Genomic DNA, 27,356 nt, shown 5'->3' with positions numbered 1-27,356 from the left:
GTCTTTCTCCAAATTTTCCTTTTAATAAGGACACCACTCCTTATTGGGTTAGGGCCCACCCTAATGACCTCATTTTCAGTTGATTACCTTTGTAAAGACTCTATCCAAATAAGATCACACATTGATGTACTGGGGCATAGGACTCTAACACATCTTTTGTTTGTTCTGTGAATAAGAATATTGGAGAGAAGGGTCTGAGAAGGCCTCTGAGGAGCAATGGAGGAAAGAATTCCAAAGGAAACACTTGGAGGGATCTTAGTACATGTATCTTTGCTATGGAGGCCAACTATATCTTGGACTGGTCCCTAGAAGTTAGTCTGGTGCAACAACAACAACAACAAAAAAAAACATGTTTTGGAAATCTGATTCCATCCTAGCATCAATTCTTAGGTGCCTGGCTTTCCACTGTCTAAAGCTTCAGCAATTTGGGATTGTTCAGAAGTGCCTGCTCTTTGAGTCCACTAAAGAGATGGTCCTAATACCTAGGCTTGTGAGAGCCTCATCAGTTAGTGGCTATCTTGTTCCCAATCATAATGTTTGTATTTGAATGAACCTTAACAGACTGTGTTTACTAAGCTCTGCTTCTTCCTGAGATCAACATCCTTATATTGCTGTTGTATGTTGAGGCAGGCAATGTAGTCACCATAATATTATAATTTCTGGATCTTTGGACTTTTGTTTGTTTGTTTGCTTGTTTTTTAAAGCTTACAGGTCTTTAATAGTCAATTACACATGGGTGCCACAGTCTGTGTTCTGTAGCAAATGTTCTGCAAATGGGAAATGATAATGCTCATCACCATCCAAATCCAGAGGAATCTGGGTAGAGACACTACAAAGGTTCCCTTTAATAGGCACTTTCTCCCATCTTCCTACTTCATTTAATTGATGTGAGTTAAAACACAGTAAGGCTGAGTTTGTAAGCCTCTTAAGTCTTACTTTGTTTTTAGTTCTCCTTGGAGAAAGTCATCCCTTGCCCCTGTGACCTCAATAGGACACTGTCAGCTTCTGCACTAATTTAAAGCTACAGTCATAGAAGCTGGGGTTGGAAGGGGATATGACTTCATTTCTCACTTTTCCAGACCCCTCTCTAGACATTACTCCAGGGCACTTAGAGTTTTCCTGACAACACATGATCCCTTGAATCCAAGCCTAAACTAAGATGGTAGAAGGAGACAGGTAGACACTGTGACTTGCATAGATGCAAGATCCAACACAGATTCTGAATAGAACAGATGTTGAGCAGTCATTTGTTGGACTGGATTGAGTGGTGGCAATGCCAGGGCTGAGACACCATGATCAGCATGTTGGGTTTTGGCAGAGGGACATACATAGTGCCAGCTGAACCTAGAGGATTTGCCAAGGAAGTGGGAATTTGCTGCTTGCCTCACTAGTTGTGTCAGTAGAGAGTTGTCTCAGGAAAGAATGTTCTGGGTCGAATCAACAGTCAATGCAAAGGTCGTGAAGAGGGTACCTCTTTGATGTGTGGGAGGTCCCTGTGGCTGGAGGAGAATAAGCAAGAGGCAGAAGAGGAGGAAATGAATTCTCTGACGGGAGGTTGTATTGAGTAGTGCCTGGCACATGTTGCAATGACTTCAGCTTTTACTCTAAATGGAAGGAGGTGGGACACTGTAGGGGTTTCAGTAGAATTGCAGAATGTTCTGAGTTGTTTGAAAAGGATTATTCTAGATGCTTTATGATGGAGAGAGGGGAATTAAATGAGGAATCAGGAAGGCCAGTCCAGCAACTACTACAATAACCCAGGCAAGAGATGGTGGTGGCCCACACCAGGGAAGCAGCAGTGGAGGAGGTGAGATTCGCTTAGATTCTGGATGTGTGTGTTGTAGGTGGAGAAAATGGGATTTTCCTCATAGATTGGAATTAGGTATGAGAGAAAGAGAGGAATCAGGAGTGACTCCAAGGTTTTTGGTACGAGCAGCAGGGAGAATGGAATTGCATACGAGACTTCCTTACTTAAACTCTTGATCCGAGTTATCCACAATGTCATAAATACTAACATTGCTCACCTTTTTTCAACATGGTACATTTACAGAGCACTTGTGCTACCACATTTAACCACCCTGTGAGATGGGTACTTTTATCATCCTTTCACAGTAAGGAAATGGAGGAGCAGAGACCTTCAGGGTCTCGCTGAAATGCAAACTCTTTCAGGCAGTTTCCTTACACTTCATTCCTGGAGGAACCTCTTCTGTTTTACTGAAGTACTCAGTTTTCACCTTTTAGTTATGTAACAAACTACATGTCACTTCTCCCACTGGATAGCATATTGTCTGAGGGAAGAGCTCTGTTTTGGGGTCAACTTTGAGTCCATCCAGCTATAAGGCACTAGCAAGAACATGGTACATAAGAGAAAGTAATTGTTATTGTAACATGGGACCCCTTAGGAATCCAGTGGACGCTATAAACTTCCTTCTTGCAAATCTGTACATGTGCCGTTTTGCATTACAATTTCATCACGGCCCGTCCATGAAAGTGAGTTAAGTAAGAGCCTGGTAAAAGTACTCAGTAACTGTTTAGTAAACCAATACAATAGACACAGCTAAGGTATTCTGCCCAAGGTATAAATGTTTGGTTTTGGGAGCTGTGAAGGACAAGAAAGCTGTTTTTATTGCCTATTCATATCAATTAAATTCAGTAAGCCTGTGTTAAGTGATGGTCCTAAATTGGGTATTATGCTAAGTGATGGTCCTGAGCTGGTTTTGATAAAATCACAGTCTCTGCCCTCAGGAAACTTACAATTCAGTAGTAATCTCTCTTTCTTCTTTTTGTTCAAGGCAACAAACAACACCATTATCACTACTAATGTCTCCATTTCACAGGTTGGGCACGGGTGCACCTTTTGCTTCATGCTACCATAGCTCTTCCATCACCTTCATCATATTTCATTGCAGGTTCATGTTGAATTATTTGGCTCTTCCCTAGAATGTAAACTCCATGATAGCAAGACAATGACTCTTGCTCTTCTCTGGCACAAAGCAGGTGCTGAATTAGTAATTGTTAATTGGATGGATGGGTGGGTGGGTGGGTGGATGGATGAGCAGGTGGGTAGATAAGTGGGTAGATGAATGAGCGGTAGGGGTGGGGAGGTGATGGGTTATGGGTGGCTTTTCACTATCTGGTGGTCTCATAAGATTCGGATGGACTGAGTTGCCCCGTCTTGCCTTCACCTCCTCAACCCTAACCCTTTCCTGTCAGGAGGCTGGGTTCTATGAGAGCAGTACAGCAATGAATGGAGTATTCTTGAACTCTTCCTCAAACATATGGACCCCTGTAGTTGGCCACTGTCCCCAAACTCAAATAGAGTCACCCTGGGATTTTATTCACATGGTCCAGCTGTCCCTCATTGGGACTATGTCCACATCACACCAAGCCTCCCCCCCTTCCTCCCTGCCCTTACCACCTTTATTCTCCACCCACCTCCTCAGGGGCTCTCACTCCATTTCTCCCCCTCGCCCTCCCTCTGTGCCTCCCTCTCCTTCCAGTCTCACTTCCTTCATGGGGCTTCTCTTGATCTCTCTCCTCTGAGACTCCACAGCTGCTGTGGTCCACAGCTTAGACTTTTATTTTTAAGAGTTTCTTGTTTTTTCTGGGTTAATTTTGTCTCTTCAATTAGATTTTACAAAAGCTCCAGGACAGCAGGAACTATCCCCTCTCATCTCACTTTTCTAACTTGCAGGATCAAGCAGAGTGTCAGACACTCCCTTCCCTGGAAGTGAGGGGCTGAAGAAATCAGCCCTTGGTTTCATCATAAAGCCATTCTTCCAACTCTAGTGTGTGAGTGTGTTAATATAGGAGAGAGTGTGTGTGAGTGTGTGTGTGCACCTACAGCAGCTCTGGAAAGGAGAGTGAATCCCATCATGATGTTTTAGAGTAGTGCTTAACAACTTTGACACTATTGACATTGGGACCAGATTCTTCTTTGTTATGGGGCTGTTCTGTGCACTGTTGGATGTTTAGCAGCATCCCTGACCTCTATCAGCTAGATGCTGAAGCTCCTTCACTTCATCCTCTTACCCCTCCAGACTGTGACAACTGAAAATGTCTCCAGACATTGACAAATGTTCCATTGGGGGCAAAACTGTCCCTAGTTGAGAATCACTGTCCTTAGTTAGAGAACTCATGGCAATCCCACCTTTCTCTTGTTAGCTGAGCATGTCCCTTTGGCTTACTAAAAATGGAGTACAGGGGCTCTGGGTGGCTCAGTCGGTTAAGCATCCGACTTCGGCTCAGGTCATGATCTCGCAGTTTATGAGTTCGAGCTCCACATCAAGCTCTGTTCTGACATCTTGGAGCCTGGAAGCTGCTTTGCATTCTGTGTCTCCCTCTCTCTTTGCCCCTCCCCTGCTCATGCTCTGTCTCTCTTTGTCTCTCGAAAATAAATACACGTTAAAAAAAATTTTTTTTTAAATGGAGTACAGTGATAGGCACTTTGGCTTCTTCCTGGCTGTGTCATCCTGGACTATTCACTTGATCTTACACTACCTCAGTCTTCTCATCTGTAAAATGGAGATGACAATGATTGTACCCAAGAATTATGGTGAGGATTAAGTAGGTGACTATGGATAAAGCCCTTGGAATAGTGTTTAGTGCACAGAAAAGCTCAGTGGAGGTTGTAATTCCCCTGTCTTCTCCTGGTCAGTGGAGGAATACTTCCTCCTTGGTTACCTCTGGCTGTGATTCTCAAACCTTATTCAATACCATCACTGGATGTGAGCTCTGGCCTTGCTGCTGGAAGCTTCTGCTGGGTCATGGCAGTTGCCCTCCCTGATGCAACATCAGGATGTTGCCTTGGTGCCGAGCCTGTCAACACCTTGCCCAGAGACTTCAGGCAAAATGCTTGTGCATTTACAATGAGTGTGTTTCACGTGAATTCAAAGTGGGCCTGCCAGTAGGTGAGTACTCCCCTAGGTTAGAGACCCTCCAAAGTCCAGCTCAGGGACTAGAGAAGTGAACTCAAGGCAATTGTATTATTTTTCTCCATTATTGTTTTTGCTCCTCTTATGTATCTACTTTTCCAAACTCTATTATTAACACTTGGTATTTGCTGAAGCTTTTACTTTCAAACATGTCAGCAAAGAGCAGGGCCCCAGGTGAGGTATAAGTCCACCCTAAAGATCACAGAGCACTTGGCTGCAATCAAATTGGCGGCTAAGCTGAATCAGCATCTCCTGAAGTAATCTTAAGAAATTCATGAAAGGGTTTAACCAGAAGAAGGGGCATACCTGCCCTTCATGTTCGCATCCCTTCAGTTCAACAAGTATTTATTAAAGCTCTGTAAATATTGATTGAATTCTACTGTGGGAACAACACTGGGAATTCAGTGGTCAAAAGGCAGACTCAATCTTCACCCTCACCGAGGCTGGAGAAAACAGGCAATGAACAAGTCTAGTGTATACTGTGTGTGTATATATATACATATATGTAAATATATACCTACACACACACACACACACACACACACACACACACACACACACTAAATTCTAACATCAGAAATAGGCTGGTAAGGGAAGCAAGAACTTTGGACTCTGATCTGGCCTTGAATCCACTTTTTACCACTTTCTAGCTGTGTGGTCATGGGCAAGTTCCTTAGTCTCTGAGCTTCTCACATGTTACATGAAGATAATAGCTTGGAGGATTACTGTGAAGATTAAATGCAGTGATACTAGTAGAATGCCAGGGATTTTATCTGTCTTATCTGTCACTATAACCCCAGGACTCAGAACAGTACCCAGCCCACAGTAGGTGCTCAGATGAATATCTTTGCAAAAATCATATATGCTTGGTAGATAATATATGCCCAATAAGTGTTTACCTTTTTTTGGTGGGCAAGCAGTGTGTGCAGTGGTTAGAAAGCAGACTTCTGGATCAGTCAATTGATCTAAGTTATGAGGTGGATAAGTTGTTTACCCTCTTTGTGTCTCAGTTTCCTCATCTATAAATCCAAGAGAAACATGTACTTACCTCCTAACATTGCACAAACTACAGCGACCCCACCCTAGTTGTTTCTGTGCACTGCATGCTATAACAATGATGTTTACTTTTTCCTTATTTCTCTCAATTTGGGTTCCTGATGAACTGTGTATCTCAATATGTTTAAGTGGAATTGGTGGCTAATCAATGGGTTCTATTTCTAGGGTTGTTGAAAGTCTCACCTGTCTCAAAGTAGCTGTTTCCACTGGCTTGCCAACCCACATTTCCAGTATGAGAGTCCTCATTGGGTTTAATGAGCCCAGATGACCTTGGTACTTTAAACATCCCTTTGATCCTCAGCTATAAGTATTTTGGTTTGAGCTGGCTTGTCAGTAACCAACTGCTGCCTTGGTTCTTGGGTATAGTACTTTGATGGAGGAAGAAGTCAAATCCTCCATGCAGATGTGTCCGTATTCTCCAGTGTCTGGAGACCTTATATGAAAGGGGAAGCTAGAATGGGTGTCTCTGGGAATCCTGCCACCCACCACTTTTCCATCTTCCTTGGGTGGGCATGGCTAGGGTGGGGCAGGCTATTTTAGTGGCTTTACTTATTTTTTGTCCTATATCTTCCTCATGTTTTTCTGCCCCTTTCATCCCTCATTCAAAAGTTGACAGTGGTTAGGCCTACAGGGAATAGGGGAAAAGGTGATCTGTTTCTACACTGGTCAGAAATAACTCAAATGAGGATCATAGATAAGCAATCAAACTTTAGCAAACAGTAGCATTCTTGTTCAAAGTTTCCTGTTAGTCATTTAGAAAATTTAACAGAATAGGGTATTAGTATGCAAAGCCACTTCCTTGTCAGTATGTCTGATTTTCCCCAAATGGAGCCTTGAGAATAGAGGCCCTTATGCAAACGCAGAAATACATTTTTAAATTAAACAGCAACATCAGTTACTTTCATTTTCATACAATGTGAGTCTTTGGAATGAATACAGACCTTCATGTTGAATACCATGTTTCAAGATCTATCCAAGACATTTTCTTAAATTGATCAGTTGGAACCTTCTAATCTGATGAAGCTGGGCAGAGGGTGAGGAAGGGATTCCTAAGGAAAGATGGAGAGGAAATAGGGAACAAAACACAGTCTCACCCCACCCTCCTAATGTCTGACGGACAGACCTTATTTGCTAGTTCCCCAGAGGCCAACTTATTTTGTGGATGGGATTCTTCTGTTAGAAATCTCAGTTGCCTCCATGGCCCTGCCCAGGTCTGTGACAGACATGTTCTCAGCCGAATTTCTGGGGTTGGAGGGAGCAAGGAGTGGGAGGGTCTGAGTTAGAGCACCAGCAAGCTGGAGCAGGTCCAAATGTCAGCAGCCTGTGTGGGGACAGGGTTTGAAATCAGACCAAGTGTAAAGGCAACAGAGAAACATGCTATGTTTATGCAGGAGAAGAGATTCCTGAGTCCCCTGAGGGCCTTCTCAAGGTCTGGTTTTGAACAAAGGATTAATTTTATTCAGTGTTGACCAACAGTGTCATTTGTTGCAAACTGCAGGGAGACAGATTTAAGGTGACCTAAAGAAGAGCTCTGAAGGAGTTCTTCTGAAAAGATTGCTTTAGGAGGTTTTATAATGCTAATAAAGAGAAAAATGATGACCATTTATTGAGGACTTACTATGGCCAGACACCAGTAAATCCTTTTTGTTTTAATGTCAGCTGAGCTTCCTAAGAACCCTGCAAATTAGGGACTATCATCTCCTCCATTCTACGATTGGGGAAAAATAGACTCAGGGTGTGAAGCTGCTCCAGCAGCCTTCCACTGGCCCTTACAGTGACTTTGGGTGGATTACAAAAATAATACCCCTCCCCTGCCCAGATAACAGGTTGCATACTAACCTCCAATGAGTCACCCCTTGCAGGGCAAAACCTGTATAATCACATGCTGTGGCTCTGAGTTTGAGTCCAGAGCCAATAAAGGGCAAAACTAGGCCCAGGAGCCACATCTGTGTGACTCCAGATAGACTCTTGACTCCCAAGTTTTATTGTCTCTCAGGATCGAGATTTTCCATTACTATGAATACCTACAAACACTAGTTGGTCCCATGGTGAAAGGGCTGATTTGTATAGGTGTTTGGACTAAATAGCCTCTAAGTTTCTTCCTTTTCCCCGTAGAGAATGTGGCAAGACTGAAGCGTGAAGCAGGGTCTGGTGAACACCTGAGTACCTGCCATCTAGGTTCTGTGGGGAGGAAACAGGTGCAGAGAATGAATAAGGCACAGGGCTGGGTTAGAGTCCTGGCTCTTACTACCAACAGGGTAAGGGGAGATTATGGGTGAGCCACTCAAACCCTCTGTACCTCATTTTCCTCATCTGTAAAATGAGGATAGTAGCTACCTCGTGTAGTAGTTATGAAAACAACACAAAAGGACAATTGAGAATATGCTTCTCTGGGACACAGTGAAACAATATTATAAATGCTTCTTTTTTTATGTTTGAGGAGGAATCTGATCTCATTTCTTCTCCAAGTCTCCTTCACTGATATGATTACTGCTTTCACTCCATCCATAAGTTTTGTGAGGTTGTGTTTTCATTTTCATTTGTCTCAAAATATTTTCTAATTTCCCTTGTGAGTTCTTCTTTGATACCTTGTTGCTTAAGAGAATATTGTTTAGGGACACTTGGGTGGCTCAGTTGGTTGTACAGCCAACTCTTGATTTTGGTTCGGGTCATGATCTCGCAGTCCTGAGACTGAGCCCTGAGTTGGGCTCTGCACTGAGCGAGGAGTCTGCTTGAGATTCTCTCTCCCTCTCCCTCTTCTCCTCTCCTGCTAGTGTGCACACATGTGCTCTCTCTCTCTGTCTCAAAAAAGAGTATATTGTTTGATTTGCACATAGTTGTAAATTTTCCAGTTTTATTTCTCTTATTCATTTCTAGCTTCATTCCTCTGTCATTAGAAAAGATACTTTGTATGATTTCAGTGTTTGTAATGTATTGAGATGTGTTTTGTGGCCTAACTTATGGGCTATTCTAGAAAATGTTCCATATGCATTTGACAAGAAAGTACATTTTGCTGTTGCAGGATGGAGTATTTTGTATATGTCCTTTAGGTCTGGTTATTTACAGTATGGCTCACATATTCTATTTTCTTACTGACTTTATGCTTACATGTTCTGTACATTACTGATAGTGGGACATTGAAGTCTCTGGTTATTATTAGCCTCTGCCTAGTTCTCCTTTTAATTTTGCCAGTGTTTGCTTCATAGATTTTGGTGCTGTTACTAGGGACATCTGTTTATAATTGCTATATCTTCTTGGTGTGTTGACCCTTTTGCCAATATATAATACTCTTCTTTGTCTCTTGAAACACTTTTGACTTAAAGTCTGTTTTGTCTAGTATTACCATACCCACTACAGTGTTTTTTGTTACTATGTGCAAAGAACATTTTTTCCCCATTCTTTCACTTTGAACCTAACTTGTATTTTTGGATATAAAGTGAGTCTCTTGTAGATAACATACAGCTGGATCATGGTGGGGTGTGTGTGTGTGTGTCTGTGTGTGTGTGTGTGTCTGTGTGTGTGTTTGGTTATTGTTTTATAATCTTTCTACCAATCTCTGCCTTTTGCCAAGACAGTTTTATTCATTTACATTTAATGTAAATACTCATAAGGAAAGTTTTACTTCCAACATTTTGCTATTTGTTTTCTATGTATCTTACATGGTTTTTTGTTCTTCAATTCATTACTACCTTCTTTTGTGTTTAATTGATTTTTTCTAGTTTACTGATTTGATTCCTTTCTCATTTACTTTTCTCTGTGTTTTTTGCTTATTTTCTTAGAGGTTAACCTGGGGTTCACAATTAACATCTTACCATAATAAGAATATATTTTGAGTTAATACCAATTTAGCTTCAATAGTAGACAAAACCTCTGCTTCTGTACAAATCTGTCTCTCCCCTTTTGTTGTTATTGTCACACATTACATTTTTATACATTGTGTATATGTGTGTATTATAGATTTTATAATTATTATTTTATGTATTTGTCTTTCCAGTTGTCTATTAGTGATGTACCTCTGTTTCTGTTTATCTCTTAACTTCTCCTTTATATTTGAAGAATAATTTTTTTTTTAATTTTTTTTTTCAACGTTTTTATTTATTTTTGGGACAGAGAGAGACAGAGCATGAACGGGGGAGGGGCAGAGAGAGAGGGAGACACAGAATCGGAAACAGGCTCCAGGCTCTGAGCCATCAGCCCAGAGCCCGACGCGGGGCTCGAACTCGCGGGCCGCGAGATCGTGACCTGGCTGAAGTCGGACGCTTAACCGACTGCGCCACCCAGGCGCCCCTGAAGAATAATTTTTTGAGAGATAGAATTCTTGGTTGATTTTTTTTTCCTTTTAGCACTTTAAATATGACATCCCACTGCCTTCTAGCCTCTGTGGTTTCTGAAGAGAAATCACTTATTAATTTTTTTTAGGAGTCTTTGTACATGATGGTTTGCTTCTCTCCTGATGTTTTTAAAATTCTCTGGGTGTTTTTTTTTTTTTTTTTTTTTTTTTTTTTTTTTTTTGTGTTTGACAGTTTGACCATTATGTCTCAGTGTGGATATCTGTGTTTATTTTGCTCAGATAGCACTGACTTTTTTTGGGTCTGTAGATTTATGTCTTCCATCAAATGAAAGTTTCTGGCCATTATTTTTTCAAATATGCTTTCTACTCCTTTATCTCTCTTTCCTCTAATTATGGAATCTCCCATTGTATGAAGTTTGTATGCTTGATAGTATCCCACAGGTCACTTAGGCACTGTTCATTTTTCTTTATTCTCTTTTCTTTCTACTTCTCAGGCTGGCTGATCTCAACTGACCTACTTTCAAGGTTATTGATTCTTTCTTCTGACTGCTCAAGTCTGCAATTGAGCCTCTCTAACATTTTTTATTGTATTTTTTAGCTACAGAATTTCTATTTTATTAGTCTGTCATTTCTATCTATTTAATAATATTCTCTATATTATGCGACATTATTCTTTTGGTTTTACTTAGTTATTTGCCCATAGTTTTCTTTAGCTAGTTGAGCATAAAGACAATCGATTTAAAGTCTTTTTCTTGTAAATCCAATGTATACCGTTTGTGAGGAATTTCTATTAATTTCTTTTTGTTCTTCTGTGAATAGGCCATACTTTCTTGTTTGTTTGTTTATTTGTTTACATGCCTCATAATTTTGCGTTGAAAATTGAATATCTTGAATATTATAATGTGCTAGCTCAGATGTCAGATTCTCTTCCTTGTCAGGGCTTGTTGTAGCTGCTTAATATAAGATATAATGGTTTGTTTGTTTAATGACTTTTCTAAAGTACTTTTGTGAAGACTGTATTATTTGTTGCAATATGGTCACTGAAATCTCCAAATGCCTGAAGTTGAAAGAAAAAAAAATCTGTTTGCAGCTGGATTCTGTATGTGTGTATTGGGGTATACTTTTAACACTTAACCAGGCCACTTGCAGCTCTGCCTTAGCCTGCCTGCATTTCCTGACAGCATGGTGCTTGAAGGTCAATCAGAGTTGAGAGTTTATGGCCTTCTCCATCCTTTATTAGCATGTCCAACCATGTGCATAGCCTTCCAGATCCCCTGGTATATGTGGGTATTGTTCATTCCATATTTATCCATATTGTAGTAACTATAACTACTTTATTCCTTTCTGTGGCTAAATAATATTCCATTGTATGGATAGACTATCTTTTGTTTATACACATGCCAGTGGGTGGAAGACAGAAGAGGGTTAGTTAAGCAGGGGAGTGATATAATCCCATTGCACTGACTATTGCTCTGGCTAATGTGTGGCGATTGGATGGAGGGAGGCAGAGTAAATGTGGAAAGGCCCATGAAAAGGCCACTGTTCTGTCTCTCTAATCCCAGTGGTCTCCAAACCAAACAGAAGCTCATTGCTGATGAATCATGTGACCAAACAGGGCAGATAATAGATTGAGCTAAATGAGAGGAATCCTGAGTCCTCCTGGTAGTCTTACCATTGACTTAATTTACTTCTACTCCCCTCATTCCTCCAAAGCATAAATAATAAACAATAATAAAGGACAAGCTCATAGCTCTAATCCTTTGGGGAGCCCACACACAGGTCAAAACAGACAACTACAGTTTCTTAGAACAAGGTCCTCTCTGCTCCGTCTGGCTCTAGAAACCCACACAAAGGACACAGAATACCATTTTCAAGACCACCACCGAGGTGGGGAGTAAGGGTAAGTTAAAATGCCAGAAAGCTTTACCAGGTTTCAGTTGCCTTTTTCTTGATTAAGCATTTTCTTGGTGTAAACTTTTGACTATTTTCTAGGGTTCTGATACAGTTGACAGCTTTTGTCAGATTTCTCATTACTTCTTTGGAGGGACAGGCACGTGGAGTTCCTTACTCTGCCATTTTTGCTGAAGTCACCTGAAGAAGTAGTTTTTGAATACATTTTGTTTTGTTGACATATGAGGAAACTGAGGACCAGTGGGAGAGGGAGTAAATTGAGTTGCAACAGTTGCTACCCCATGGATGAATCTTGAGGACACTGCTGAGTGAAAGAAGCCAGTCACAAAAGACCATGTATTATATGATTCTATTTGTATGCAGTGCCCAGAATAAACATATCTGTAGAGACAGAAAGTAGATTAGTAGCCACTTGGGGCTGGGGTAACTTTCCGAGGTGATGAGATTGTTCTAGAATTAATCACGGTGATGCCTGCACAACTCTGTGAATAAATTGTTGAATTATATACCTCATATGGGCAAATTGTATCCCAATAAATCTATTCCCAAATAAATAAATAAAATCCCTCCAGCTTCTCATTCTCTTGGAGTAAAGCTTAAACTCATCACAAGGCTGTGCGGGACCTGGTCCCTACTTCTTCAGCCTCATCTTGTATCACCTTTTCCTCTCGTATCTTACTCCATCCACAGAGGTTTCTTTTGATGTTGTCTGAACATGCCAAGTGCCTTCCTTCCTCAGGACCTTTGCACATGCTGTTCCCTCTTCCTGAAATGCCCCTCCCTTAGTGTCCCCACAGCTGAACAGCTCAATTACTTTGTGTATCAGCTCAGAGAGGCCTTTCCTAAATACCCCAACAAAATGTGATGTGCCCTATAACTCTATACCAGGCTCTATTGTTTCTCTTTCACATGTATCATCTTTTGTAAACTTGTATTTATTTCTGTGTTCACCAATAGAGTGAGGTCAGTGCCTAGCATGTGCCTGGCACATCATAGCCACTTACTGAATATTTGCTGCATGAATGAATGATGACAACATTCTAGGATCATACTGTTCAGTCTCCTGAGAGACTTTCTTTAAATCAAACCACATGCATTGTGTCTTATTCTGTTCTTGAAGCCCTACTAAGCTGGTGGTTCCATTTTTAGCCTTTGGAAAGTAGGCTGCAACCGTAACATGGATTAACAATGTGGCCTGGTCTTCACTTAGCAAGTGACGCTGAGCACGGCCTACGCACTGCAATGATATGGCATGAGGTCGTGTTCCAAGGGGTTAACGGAGGTTCTGACAGCACAGAGGGGACTCTGGCTACTTCACAGCCAACTACTGCCCCCAGGCACTGATAATGGAAACTGGGAGACAGCACATCCTTGGATGTCAGGCTATTGTCACCAGGAGGGAGTAATTGGGGAGCAGCAAGTACCTCATCATGGTGGTTGAGAATATGGAAGTTAGATACTGATTTTCCTGTCAGTTCCTGGCCTGATGATTTTCACCAGATTATTTAACTTTTCAGCACCTCTGTTTTCCATCTGCAAAATGGGATCACAGTTTATACCTCACGGGGTTGCTGTGAGAAGGGAATGAGAAGATGTGAGGAGCACATGCCTGGTGTACTGTGAGAGGTCAACCTATGGTAGATGATATGAACAGCGTTCTTGTCATGCAGCCTGGAGTGCAGAACCTGTGCTGGGAGAGGTCAGGTTTGGTCAAGGAGTGAGGGCCTTTAGCAGCCAGGCTGGGGCTGCATTCAGTCCTGTGGTAGGCAGTGGGTTCTGCATTAGTCTTGTTAGCCCATGTAGTCTGCATGGTGTTGGGTAAACTCAAGGCAGGGAAAACAGGGAGGAGCAGTGATTATCAGTATCCAGAAGTCTGACCAGGCTGCCCCTCTCTTCTGTTTCACAGCCATATACAACTTCCAAGGGAGTGGAGCCCTCCAGCTCTCCCTGCAGATTGGTGATGTGGTGCGAATACAGGAGACCTGCGGAGGTGAGTCACTGGCTCAGGTGATCCAGGGACGCCAGGATCCCTAGCTGATGGTGTTGGGACGCCTGCAGCATATACCCAGCACCTCCAGCCCTCTCTTAGAACCTGGAGCTGTGTGTGGTCTGTTATGAATTTTGATAATATTAGTAATTTGAATGTACTGAAAATAATGCTTTGTTATTTTAGGAATTTATGCTTAGTAGCAAAGGCCTGACTGTGTGGTTTGATGTTTGTTGTGCTGTCCATTTGCCATAGCCATGAGGCTCTTAGGGCCTATGACACCCACCTTCTTTCTTAGTATCAATACTAATAAGGTTATAAAGGGAAATCAGCACTATTAGTGGTTTGAAGGGCTTAGGAAATTATACCCTTGATTCCAGGAGAACTGATATGCACAACTGTGTGGTATAGGCACTGTGCCTGGTCCAGGGAGCAGTGCTCACACCCTGCACCGAGCTGGGGGCCCTGTCTTGGGCAAAGTGGCATCTCTTTCTTCCCACAGAGATGCCATTCTCTTGTGAAGCCAAGCGTGTATTGGGCTGTGTTTACCCATGGTGGTGCTGGTGGTCGTAGGGGTACTCTTTAAAACTTGCACAAAAGCTAATGGCCTTGGACCCATGAGTTAGGCCATTATGAATCAATATATCACCTATGCCACTGATAAAATTGATATTGGGAGTGTGGCTTGGGTGTAATACTAAAGAAACTTGCCAATGTGTCGGCCACTCTGAGCCAGACTCTCCCAGTCGTCACTGGCAGAGCAAGACCTCCACAGTTCTCCCCTTCCCTGGGCCTGCCACTAATCCGACTGTGTGGAGAGCATATGTCCTTCCTGTAGCTGGGCAGAGGAAGAAGAAAGAAGAGGTGAGTGGACTGAGCACCCAGGCCCATCCCTCCCTCCCAGCTAATCCCTCAGGTGATGCTCTCCTGTGCTGTGATGGGAGTGAGGGGTGGGCAGGAAACAGGTGTGCTACTGTGAAGGAGAGCCCCTCCAGGGGAAACAGCCAGCCAGAAGAACAGAGGTGCCTATAGAACTAGCCATCGTTGGATGCTTACCATGTACTGGAGGCACTGTGCTAAATTCTGGACAATGCTGACATGCTAGTCTAGTTACTCCTCACAGCCACCCACAGGACAGGTCTTATCTCCAGTGCCAGATTAGCTGTATGTAACTTCCAAGGCTGTTCTGCAGATTGGCACACAAGCATACACAGCACACTCACAGATACACATACACACAACATGCAAACATGCACACAAGCATACACACACACACACACACACACACACACACATGCAAACCAAAAAGCAAACAAGCAGAAAAGCTTTTGTGAGGAGGAAAGAATTTGATATTTGATATTTCAAAACAGCTTTAGCCAGGTCATCATGGGAGAAATGAGAACTTTGTTCACCTTCCTTACATTTGTCTTATCCTTTAGTGTTATTGTTATTTTGGGTTGTATGTGAGGTGAAACGAAGCACTTTTTAGAGTCCAGGCCTCTGAAAATCCCAGTCTGGCCCTGTTAAAACCTTTTACACACAGAGCGAATGGGACAGGGGCAGGAAGGAGAGTATATAGTTCCAACCCCCCTGCCCCCTTCCACACTGCAACCCATCTTTCACAAATCTGGTTCTACCCAGTGGCAGATAAGCAAACTGTAAGTATCCAGCAAGGTCAAAGAATGAAAATATAAACAGATGACAATTCTCCTCACTGTGTCTCCCATGCTGCTGAATGCTAATCCTGAGAAACAGGCGTGAGGCCTCACGTCTGCAAGTCAGGAAACAAGACTCAGGGAAGAGAAATGACTCACTAAGGGTCACACAGAGAGTGTGGCTGTGTTTCCCTCCCCATGTGTATAAGCCCACAGCCTTTCTTTCACTCCATAGCTACCAAGACAGTGAAAAAACCTGGTCATTATTTGCCGCATCCCACATTTTGAGATTCAGACAAGTATTTTCCGTTTCGTTTTCCTGGAGAAAGAGCTTGAGGCCAGTAAACTGACCACACGGGTAGCACACAGTCAGAGCCTTTCATTCCCTTGCCTGGCCTGGTGCCCGACCTTCGGAAAGGTCACACTTGATGACTCAAGCCACCTTTATTTGTCTTTGGGATTAGTGTCCTTGTTGCTAACCTCTTTGGTTCTGGTTTTCCTCTTTTAGTTCTATTTTATTAGTTTTATTTTAATGTATCCTGGAAAGAAGCAGCCACATTGCCTTTCTGGAAAGAGCTGGGCATATTAATTTAGCGAGTGATTGCCAGTTCATGAGTACTTTGAAAATGTATATTCAATGTTCAGAAGTCTGCTAAAATGATTCTATTTATCTGAAGCATTGGTATACAAATTATCAAGACTCCTCATGCATGCATCCATATCCATAGGGAGTTTTCAAACTGGAATTTATGGGATCTTAAGGTTTCCCTGAGGGCCTTGGACAGCTAAAGGCTCTGAGATCAGGTCCGGTGTTGTCTGCTTTGCAGATGCAAAGTTCTGCCTATGATTCTGATTGAAAACCTGTTTCTGGCAAACATAAAAAGGTGAAAACCACAGTGTCAGTCAAAAATTAGTCAAGGTGATGTAATAAAAAGATCTGGGGGTGTGCTCATGAGACCCTCTTATAGAAACCTAATTGAAAAATAAAATCCAGCCAATTGAGTATGAATCAAAATTTCATAAAACAGGAAGTAAAAGGCTGTGATAAAAGGAAATAGTGGTGAGCACTGAGTCTAAATGAATGAATTTATAGAGCTTGATATTAAAAGTCACAATATTTATGACTACCAAAAATAATGTTAATGTTAGGGAAATGGACAATGTAAAGAAAAAAAAAAAACACAGCACATAAAATTGAGCAGTGAGGAGTAGAAGGGAATAGATTAACTTTATGATATTATCCTAACAGAGAGTTGGTCAATATCAGAAATAAAACAGAACAATTAAAAACTTATAACCACGCCAATCTTTTAATGCATTTCATAACTATTTTTAAGGAGTTTTCAGGATTGTTTTTGTGTAAAGAAGAGAAATTTATTTATTTAATTTTATTTTTAAGTTTTTATTCAAAGTCCAGTTAGTTAACATACAGAATAATATTAGTTTCAGGTGTACAATACAGTGATTCAGTACTTTCGTACGTCACCCAGTGCTCATCACAAGTGCCCTCCTTAATCCCCACCACGTATTTCACCCATCCCCCTACTCACCTCCCCTCTGGTAACCATCGGTTTGTTCTCTATCGTTAAGAGTCTGGTTTGCTGCCCTCCCTCTTTTTTCCCCTTTGCTCGTTTGTTTTGTTTCTTAAATTCCACATGTGAGTGAAATCATATGGTATTTGTCTTTGACTGACTTATTTCGAGTAGCAAAATACTCTCTAGCTCCATCCATGTTGCTGCAAGTAGCAGGATTTCATTCTTTGTTATGGCTGAGTAATCTTCCATTGTATGTATATGCCACATCTTGTTTATCCATTTATGAGTCAATGGATACTGAGCTAGTTCCATAATTTGGCTATTGAAGATAATGCTGCTATAAACTTTGGGGTGCATGTATCCCTTTGAATCAGTATTTTCGTAATCTTTGGATAAATACCTAGTAGTACAATTGCTAGGTCATACGGTAGTTCTATTTTTAACTATTTGAGGAGGCTGCATACTGTTTTCCAGGGTGGCTGCACCAGTTTGCATTCCCACCAACAGTGCAAGAGGATTACCCTAAGAAGAAACATTTAATCAAAGTTTCAACATTTCCTTCAATTTCACTCCATTTCTTTTTCTTTTATTAAATACAAATAAATAAGATTAAGTTTGGTATTTGAGATTTTTATTTGCATAATATCTTTACTATATGCTAATTTTTATGAGAATTTTTGGAAATGATATTTTATCTATTTATCCATCTGTTATTCTGTGTATATAAATATAAATGAGAAGTTGACTAAAATGATGTTAATAGTATTTTTCTTTTTATGGGTAACGGGATTCAGGATGATTCTTTTAGCTTCTATATTTATACTTTCCTGCTTACTTTAAATTCTTTGTAACAGCCCATATCTATTTTAGACAAAAAAGATAATATAGTCTTTAAGATGTGAAGCACCCATCTCCAGATATTAGTAATGATTAATTCTAGGTGGTAGGAATGTGAGTGGTTGTTAGTTTATTTTTTGTACTTTTCGATGGTTTTTAAATCCTCCCCCCAAACAAACAAACAAACAAACAAAAAAGGAGTGGAAAGATCATGAGCTTTTGAATCAGAAAGTTATTCTCTGCTCCACTACCCACTAGTTGAATGGTCCGGGGTAGGTGGGCTTCAGTTTTCTTACCTGTGAAATGGGTTACCATTGTCTGTTCTTAAGGTTGTTATGAGGATAACATGACAGAAAGTAGAGAAGCCGTCTAGCACCATGCTAGACTCTATGTTAGAACACTTTTAGGTGTTTTGTGTTGATTAATTCCATCCTTCCCCCCATTATATACAGCCACATGGAGACTGGGAGGTATATCTGTCTCCAGTATAGCCCAGGGAATCTGGAAGCTGGCTCCTGATTGCCTAGAATAGGTGAGGCCAGCCCTTCCTTGCCTATACTAAATTTAATATTTTGTTCTGTTGAAAATTCAAACAGTTCAGAAGGGTACCCATTGTTGCTAAGCCTTAGATATCCTAATGCTTATTTGTTGGTCCATAGTATATCTCTCAGGCTGCCCTTTTTACCCAGAGGTAGCATAAACATTCTATGTTCTGATTTTAGATGTGGAAAATACATGTGTTTATTGAGCAGTCACAAGTCCTTATGGGAGGATAAACATAAAAAAAATCAGTGTTATTTTTCCTCATTCACTTCCTTCAGTCATATTTGGTTGACATCTTTCCTGATATTTAATGACATTTCAAAAGAAGATTTCAATCTTATATCCAGTTTAATGCCTCCCCTCCTTCTCCAGCTTAAGCAAGGCTGGGGGTGGGAGGGAGTTTAGGGTGCTTTCTTTTCCAAATCTCTGTCTTCCTTGATCAAATAAGCCCAAAGATCAGCCAGTCCCCTGCATGAATAGTCATGTAGCTGGGGTATGAGATGTCAAATGTCCCTAGCTGTGAATCTCCTGGACTCTACCCCTCATGCCTGGATCTGGCTTGTGGGTGGGGAAGCTATACCAAGCGCTCTGAAGGCAGTGACTACCACCTCCAAAGACCCCTGTGTCTCTCTGTCTGTCTCTCTTTCTTTTCTGATGACATACACTATGGTGGGGGATGGTCTTTGGGGAGGAATCCTGCTTGTTTAGACTCTTCTTTCTAAGCCCTTCAGAGGGACTAAATGCTCCCCCCCCCCCGAATTATTTGCTTTCTTTCTGGAACAACAGGTCAAGTCTCATTCCATCTATTGATAAATACGCTCGTCTGGGTCATGGGGGCCCGCTCTTAGTGGGAAGAGAATGAAATTTCTGTACAGTAGTTCCCAAGGAACTTTTGAATTTTGTTCACCAGTAAAATGAAACAAAGGGAAGGTATGAGGGAGGAGGCCAACATAGTTTCTTTTGCTTTTTAAGGTAAGGCATAGCTTTGGTTGTTTCCTAGAAATGGGACCACACTGTGCATCCCACTCTGAGATTTGCTTTTCTCACTTAAAAATATTTGGAGCTCTTTCTAAGTTGGCATGTGTGCATTACCTCGTTCTTGTTGGGCTGCCAAGAGGTTTGCAAAGAGAATTTTGAATCTACCACTTGCAGAGTAGGGTGGACCCGGAGCTATGTAGCAGCTTCTGTACTAACAACTCCACTGAGAGTGATCAAAGTTCTTTACTCTTAGGGTAAGAGAGGGTCTTGATGAACATTTGACAGGGCATCCTTTTAAAGTGCCACTCTGCAGGGAGATGTCCCTTTGTTTGGGTCTGCTTTAGAGACAGGTCCTGTGAAAGTGAACTTCTCTTCTGAATGAGGGTGAGGCGAAATCATCAGTAAACTTCTATTTTGTTGAATTTGAAGCATGTGTCATTTACTTTGTTGGGACTTCACTGGGAAAAAGTGATGGTGTTCAAAATCTGTAGGTTCTCAGGGCGCCCAGGTATCTCAGCCGGTTAAGTGTCTGACTTGTTTTCTGCTCAGGTCATGATCTCACAGTTTGTGAGTTCGAGCCTTGCATTGGGCTCAGCTTGATTCTTTCTTTCTCCCTTTCTCTCTATCCCTCCCTGCCCTCAAAATAAATAAATAAACTTAAAAAAAAAACTGTACTTTCTGTAAATAAAATAGAAAATATGCCCTGCCAACTTTCTCTGGTAGTGGTTGTTATTGATGATGATTTTTGATTTTTAAAAGAGAGCATGGTATTTACTAATTTAAACACTCACCATATGCCAGGCACTGGACAAACTCTGAATTCCTTATCTAACTTCAGCCTTATGAGACAGACACTATTATTATTTCCATTTTACAGATAAGAAAACTGAGGCTCAGAGAAATGTCTAAGATCACACAGACAGTAAGTTGTAGATCTCCATACAAATCTGAGCTTTGCTTCCAGAGAGTACACTGTTAACCACTGATAACTGCTAACTTATATCTGATGTTAATATTATACAGGAAATCAAAATCATACAGGAAAGTAAAATACATTCAAGCAGTTGCCACTCAATAAACAAATAATAAAATGTGCAACGTTTACTTCAGACTTCAAGAAATAAAAACTTTAGATGCACTTGAAACTCTCTGTTTATCCCTCCTCTATTCTTATCTTTTTTCCATACTGTAGGTAATACTTATCCTGAAATTGGTGTTTTCCTCCCCTCCAAGGTTTTATACCTTTACTAGATGGTTTACTTCATAATCATGTTTTAAAAATAGTTTTGTAACACCCTGTGGGGTGCATGTTAATTCCCTCATTTTATAGATGAAAACACTCAGGCTTTAGTGACATGACCAAAAATTATGCTGCTTATAGATAGCAGAGAGAAGACTGGATCTTTAGGCCATCGATTTTTTTTTTTTTTAATGTCCTGGAATATTTAAAAAAAATTTTTTTAATGCTTTATTTATTTTTGAGAGAGAGAGAGAGAGAGAGAGAGAGAGAGAGAGAGAGACAGAGCATGAGCGGGGGAGGGACAGATTCAGAGTGAGCCACAGAATCTGAAGCAGGCTCCAGGATCTGAGCTGTCAGCACAGAGCCCAATGCGGGGCTCGAACCCACGTACTGTGAGATCATGACCTGACCTGAAGTCGGATGCTCAACCGACTGAGCCACCCAGGCGTCTCTATCCTGGGATATTTTTAATCTCTCCTCAACTTTCTCCCTACTCTCCACAGATGCTAGATGATTAGAGAATTTAGGTACATTTTGTTTTAGTATTTGGGATGTGGGAAGGGAGGACAGTTTGAAGAATTGGTACTTTCTAACTGTCAAGAAGAATGGTAAACATTTTCCTTTTCTCATCTTCCCCCAGGAGGCACTTTGTGAGTTCCCTATTAAAACAGAAGTGCTTATCTCATGGATGGGGTTGCTATTATTTAATAGGAAAAGGTGTTCAGCCTGGGGGCAAGTCCTGGGATATGGCAAGTGCTGTGTGCCTGCTTTTGATCATGGTGTTCATTGTTGTGCATTTTGCTATGGATGCCAACTATTGTTGTCTGCCTGGTCAGGTCTTGGAGTACAGCCAGATATAGCTGACAGATGACCAGATTAGGGAGCCGACATCAGGAGTCATGGAAGTCAATGGCCCAGCAGAGGTGGAGATGTCAGAAAAAAGTCCTAAGGAGAGCCCTGATGCAGTCAATGCATTATAATTATCTTGCAAGTGGAGGTGGTAATAAGCCCTTCTCATCCAGGATCACAGGATATTTATTTCTGAAAGTACTTAGCCCAGTGTCATGTACATGGTAAGTGAACCATCAGTGTTGATTGAACTTGAATCTTGGAAACAGATGCTGTTTATGCTGGGTAATAGTCAATAGATTCCTTGCTCAGGAGTGAGCTGAAGTTCTAAGAATCAGAAAAGCTACAAGGCGTCCGTAGGTAACTGAGCCTCAAGGGTCTGAGCAGGCAGAGTTCCTGGACCAGGGATTCAAGGGATCCTGATCATGGAGACCCTGTCATGGAGAAGCAGATGTGCGCATGAGCTCTGGGTAGGGACTTTTGGTCCCTTGATTGTTTTCCTAGTGTCTGGTAGATTTTGGTGGCTTTGGCCATCAAGTAGATTCAGGTCACTACAACTATGAGACCCTTGTCTGTATTTGTGCTCTAAGAGAAACTTTTCTGTGTATGTACTCATCACACAGTGGCTAATGTGGCAGAAATGCATTGAGGTCTGTCTTTGAAGCCACACAGATTTGCCCTTGAACCCTGACTGTGTGATTTGGCTCAGTACATCAACTGACTTGAATTTCAATTTCTTCATCTATAAAATGGGAATGATGATACTCGGCTCATAGTATTGATATGAGGACTAAATGAGAAAATGCATGTACAACACTTAACATACAGCTTTGCCTATATTAAGCAATCAAAAAATGGTGGCTAGTAATATTCCAAAGATGTTCTTATTTAGTTGGTGGCATGGGGTAGAACTGCAAACAAAGGAGTTGTTATAGTGCATGGCTGTGGAGTGTCATCTCTGTGGAGTCAGATGCTTGGGTTTAAATCTTAGTTACATCACCAACTAGCTGTGTGACCATGAGCAAGCTGCTTAATCATTCTGTGCCTCTCTATTTTCATTTGCAAAACTAAGGCAATAATAGTATCTACTCTATAGGATTATTGTGAAGATTAATTTATAACTTGAAAGAAACGAAACAAAACCTTTACTAGCATTGACGCTATTGCTAATGGTTAATTATTCCCAGTAGTTATGGACAGATTATTAGGAGTGTAAACATGGAATGTGATGCCTCATGATGTTTTCCAGCATCGGAAGTATTCAGCTGGAAAGTAGCTTGGTAGGGATATAGTTTTGGGGATTCAGATATTGAGAGGATGGAAATATTAGGCAACCATCATACTCCTTCCTGCATCAGACAGGAAGCGCAGTGTGATGGCCATGTGCATTCAAATCCTGACATTGTCACTTATTATCTGTGTAACCCTGGGCAAATTACTTAACTTCTCTCTGCCTCAGGTAGGTCATTCTTTTGTAAAATGGGATAATTATAGTTCCTACCTCATCGCGGTCACGAGGGTTAAGAGACTTCATACATGAAGAGTGCCTAAAACAGTACTTTATTCCAAACCGGAGATTCCTTTTCTCTAACTTTTTTCTTCTCTCCTTCCTTTTCTCCTTCTCTCCTTCCCTTTCTTTCTGTTTCTCAAAATAGGAGCCACTGTGGGCACCTGTTGCTTTGAGTTTTCTTTAGGACCTGACCTTCAAGCTGCCTCATGACTGTGAATGGTGACTTTGCATTTCAACTTGTTTGTTTGGGGGCTTGCACGTATGTCTGTTGAGAACATATTTCGACAACAATCTGTCAGCCCAGTAATGAGGGTTTGCTAATGAGGCTCCCGACAGACGCTTTTTATTTACAAAGATGACAAATGCCACCACTTGGCTGTGCTTGAATTATTCCAAAGGCCAGTGGGCTCATTATAGTCATCAATACTTGCTACACCGAGGCTCATTTTGTTTGAGACTGTGTATAATTTGGATTTCTGTTAATTGAATCATTTTTGAAGTTCTTGCAAAGGGAAGAATCTTTTAAAATTCCTGTCCTTTTACCCATCTCTGAACTTGTCTGTTTTGTAATGACTAACTTTTGCAAATCACATATTAGACACCATTTGCTGCTGTTAAAACTGTGGGTATTATTTTAGTATGTTTGCCAAACTCCCTCAGCCTTTGTACGTCTCTAAGGAAGAGGTTGAAGCATGCATCTGAACACGGGGCCCAGGCAGGTAATGGGAATAAGTGAGGGGCTGGGTGGAGGCTGGTGAGTTGAGGCACCTGTTCTGTGTGATGAGACCAGCTGCTCCTCGCCATCAGCCTACTGAGGCCGTGGGGAAGCACTAGCCACTGTCACTGGGCCTCCTATTTTTCCAAAAGGAGGAAATTCGCATTGTTGTGTGAGATCTCTGTGTTTTTAGATGATTTTTGGAGATGTTGGCAATGATTTCAACAGCTTGTTGAAGCCTAGGGCCTTCCAGACTTGGATTTGTGCCTGAGGTCTAAAGCACTTCACAGTAGTTTCTTTGCTACTTAAAAACAAGCAGAACAACAACAAAAACCAGCAATAAGCTTGTAAGAGTAGATAAGAGACCTGTTTGTTTATTTTCTCTTTGCAGATTGGTATAGGGGATACCTCCTAAAGCACAAAATGTTACAGGTAAGGTCAATTCGTTTTTACTTGAAACAATACTGGATGTCTTTACATGATGCTGCAATCCCGTTGGGCAATTACCAACCTCTGTAGCTCATCAGCACATTTGTCGCATCTCTCCTTCTTTGTGTCCTGCGCTTTTCCACTTCTACACCTCGGCACTTGCTGTGTCTCAGCTCCCTTCCACTTAAGGCTAACCTCCGCAGCTCTCTGTTCCTTCTGACTTTTTCTGATAGGCCAGTTGCATATGATTTCCCCCTTCCTTGACTCCCCATGGAATTGTACATGTTTTGTTTGAAATTCATCTTCTGCTGCCTTTCTCTAGAGTTGTTTGGGTGCATTCATCATTTCCTCCCCAGAGACAAGTCCAGTCTCTGCCTTTGGGGAGTTCACCTGTTCCAACCCCATGTTACGCCATCATCTCCATGAAAGCGGGCACCTATTTTACTGGTCTTATTGCTCACCGTGTCTAGGGTGGACGCAGATGCCTCCAGCGGGCACCCTGGTTAATTTATGAAGGAATTTGCAACTAATTGATAAACTTCTCTTGCTAACTGAGACAAGCTTATGGGGCAAGGAAATAAGACACTTCTTCCCTCCTCTCTGGCATTGCTGTATTGGGAGGCATGATTCCACTCTGCTGTCCAAAGAACAATGAAGTAAATCCAGGGAAAAATAGGTCTTATATCAAACAGCCCACATGCAACCAAGGACACTGTTGCTTTAGGACCTGACCTTCCAGCTATTTGTGACTGTGAAGAGTGACTGCTTCCCTGAAATTGGGCAGGAGAGGGGAGAGACAAAGCACCTTGTTTCTCTTAGAGTGAGTCTTTTTTTTTTTTTTTTGTCCTGTCTTGTCCAAAATAGGACTGAAGCATCCTCGGGATTTTAGGGCTATTATGAGATCTAGAACAGCTGGTGGAGAATTGGCTAGAAAGAACTAGACCTAAGAGAATGAATTATTCCTTTAAAGTTGGAGGGTTTTTACCAGTCAATAGCTTTTGGGAAAAACCACAAAGGCCTCAGGTCATTTCTGTAAGGATATGTCATTTTATTTTATTTTATCTTATTTTATTCCCAACAGGGCATTTTCCCTAAATCCTTTATCCACATCAAGGAAGTGACAGTGGAGAAAAGAAGGTATTTGTCATTCTTCACCAGACTTGACCCTCCCACAGCTCCCAGATGCCTCTGTCCTGTCTGCTTTGAAAACCTAACTTGGCAGATGTGAATCAGCTGATCCCTCTTCTTCGTGCCCATGTTTATTTGTGTGTCTCCTTTTCCTCATGAAATGGGAGATCTAATCCAAGTTGATTGCTGTTCAGACCTGATGATGACGGAGTATTAGGAAGTTGGAGAATCAAACTTTTCACCGGCAGCTGCCTTTGAACTATATTAAAGTAGATTAAGCCTGAATAACGAGCTTGAAGGGCCCACCCTAGTGAAGGAGGACATTAAAAAAGAAGCTCCTTGCATTTGCATAATGTAATTGGTGTGGCTATTGGAGGCGGTTCAGTCTCTTGCCAACAAGGGCCCTCTTAGCAGCTGCAGCTTAATGCAAATTTGCCAGCATTTTATCTTGTTAGCACCTGGGTCTCAATTTCACAGAGTTCTGTCTCCCACCTTAAATAGAAATATCGAGAACATCATTCCTGCAGAAATTCCTCTGGCACAAGAAGTGACAACGACACTTTGGGAGTGGGGCAGCATCTGGAAACAGCTCTACGTGGTGAGACTCAAAACCCTGATCCCTGGGATGCTTCCTGTAGTCTCTGTATGGTTCACATTTGGAATTCATCCTTGAGCAGGGCAGGCCAAGGTGGCCTCGGCAGCATAGTAGAGAACAAACAGTAGGAGTACATCGAGGCCCAGAGAGATTAGGTAACTTTCTCAAAGCCACACAGCAAGCTTGTGACTGAGCCATAATAAATGGGGGTCTGATGTGATCCTTCGGCTTTAAAACTAGTGCAAAAGTTTTTGTTAAAAGATAAAGCTTCCTTTAATGGGACTTTTTATTACATTTTAATAAACCCTGGGGACTTTAATTTGGTAGTCTACTGATAATACCTTGAGAAATACCATCTTATATTTTAATTAACTAATAGTTATTGTCCTTAGATTGTCCTTAGATCTATGAATAAGTTTTGACCCTGGAAAAACAAAGAGTGCATTTTACATGTGTTTTCCCTGTATTGAAGCAAATCTAATTTTAAATCCTCCTTTGATGCTTCTAAACTTCCTAATGAAAGCAATTAGCTAAGAAAACCAGTAAGCTGAGAGTGAAAACGTCAACCGGGGCTTACCGCCTCTTTGTTACAGCCCTGTGTTCACCTGCTGGTATGTACACATGCTATTTGTAGACTTAACTTTTATGGTCATAAATATCAACTCCCATGTGGATACTTCGTATTATATGGTAATCGGCACATCCAGTTGTATAGGTTTCCCAAAAGTTGTTAGGAAAGTTTAGGGGGAGAACAGTAACTTGAAGCTAAAGCAGTTAATTATTCACCTCCACTACCCCCTTTTAAACATAGCATACACACCCAATGTGGCAACTTGTCATTTTCCCTTAAAAAATCTTTAAATATCAAGTCCATTGTGCCCTTTGCCCTAGTAAAGAGAACCTTAAACTTCCGGTATTTCAGTATCACCTTCATGATTCTTGCCGTGTCTATGTACCACCTGTACGATATTTACTTAATACCTAAATTGGCTCCCTTTTTAGTAAACTAAAATAACTTACTTAATAAATTGTACAGCCTTCCATGCCTTCCAACAACAACTTCCCATTCTCCAACACTGACTGGATGCCTTATAATTCAATTCAGTTCTAACACGGCCTACCCAGAGTCAGTTTCAGATTCCATAGGTTTAAGGACTGAGTCC

General features: G+C 41.4%; 1 protein-coding gene across 1 annotated transcript in view; it reads left to right on the top strand.

Moving 5' to 3' along the window:
- The window catches only part of DOCK2 (dedicator of cytokinesis 2), a 416,990-nt gene that overhangs the window by 5,117 nt on the left and 384,517 nt on the right, over positions 1 to 27,356 (top strand). Inside the window, exons 2-5 of the mRNA XM_045501969.1 lie at positions 14,099 to 14,182; positions 24,433 to 24,473; positions 25,552 to 25,607; positions 26,100 to 26,196. Coding sequence (XP_045357925.1) covers positions 14,099 to 14,182; positions 24,433 to 24,473; positions 25,552 to 25,607; positions 26,100 to 26,196 — 278 coding nt within the window. The remainder of the gene's footprint in view (positions 1 to 14,098; positions 14,183 to 24,432; positions 24,474 to 25,551; positions 25,608 to 26,099; positions 26,197 to 27,356) is intronic.

The sequence above is a fragment of the Leopardus geoffroyi genome, chromosome A1 (genome assembly GCF_018350155.1).
Source record: "Leopardus geoffroyi isolate Oge1 chromosome A1, O.geoffroyi_Oge1_pat1.0, whole genome shotgun sequence".
Lineage (NCBI taxonomy): Eukaryota > Metazoa > Chordata > Mammalia > Carnivora > Felidae > Leopardus > Leopardus geoffroyi.
Note: the sequence above shows the minus strand (reverse complement) of the source record. Positions and strands in the feature narration are given on the sequence as shown.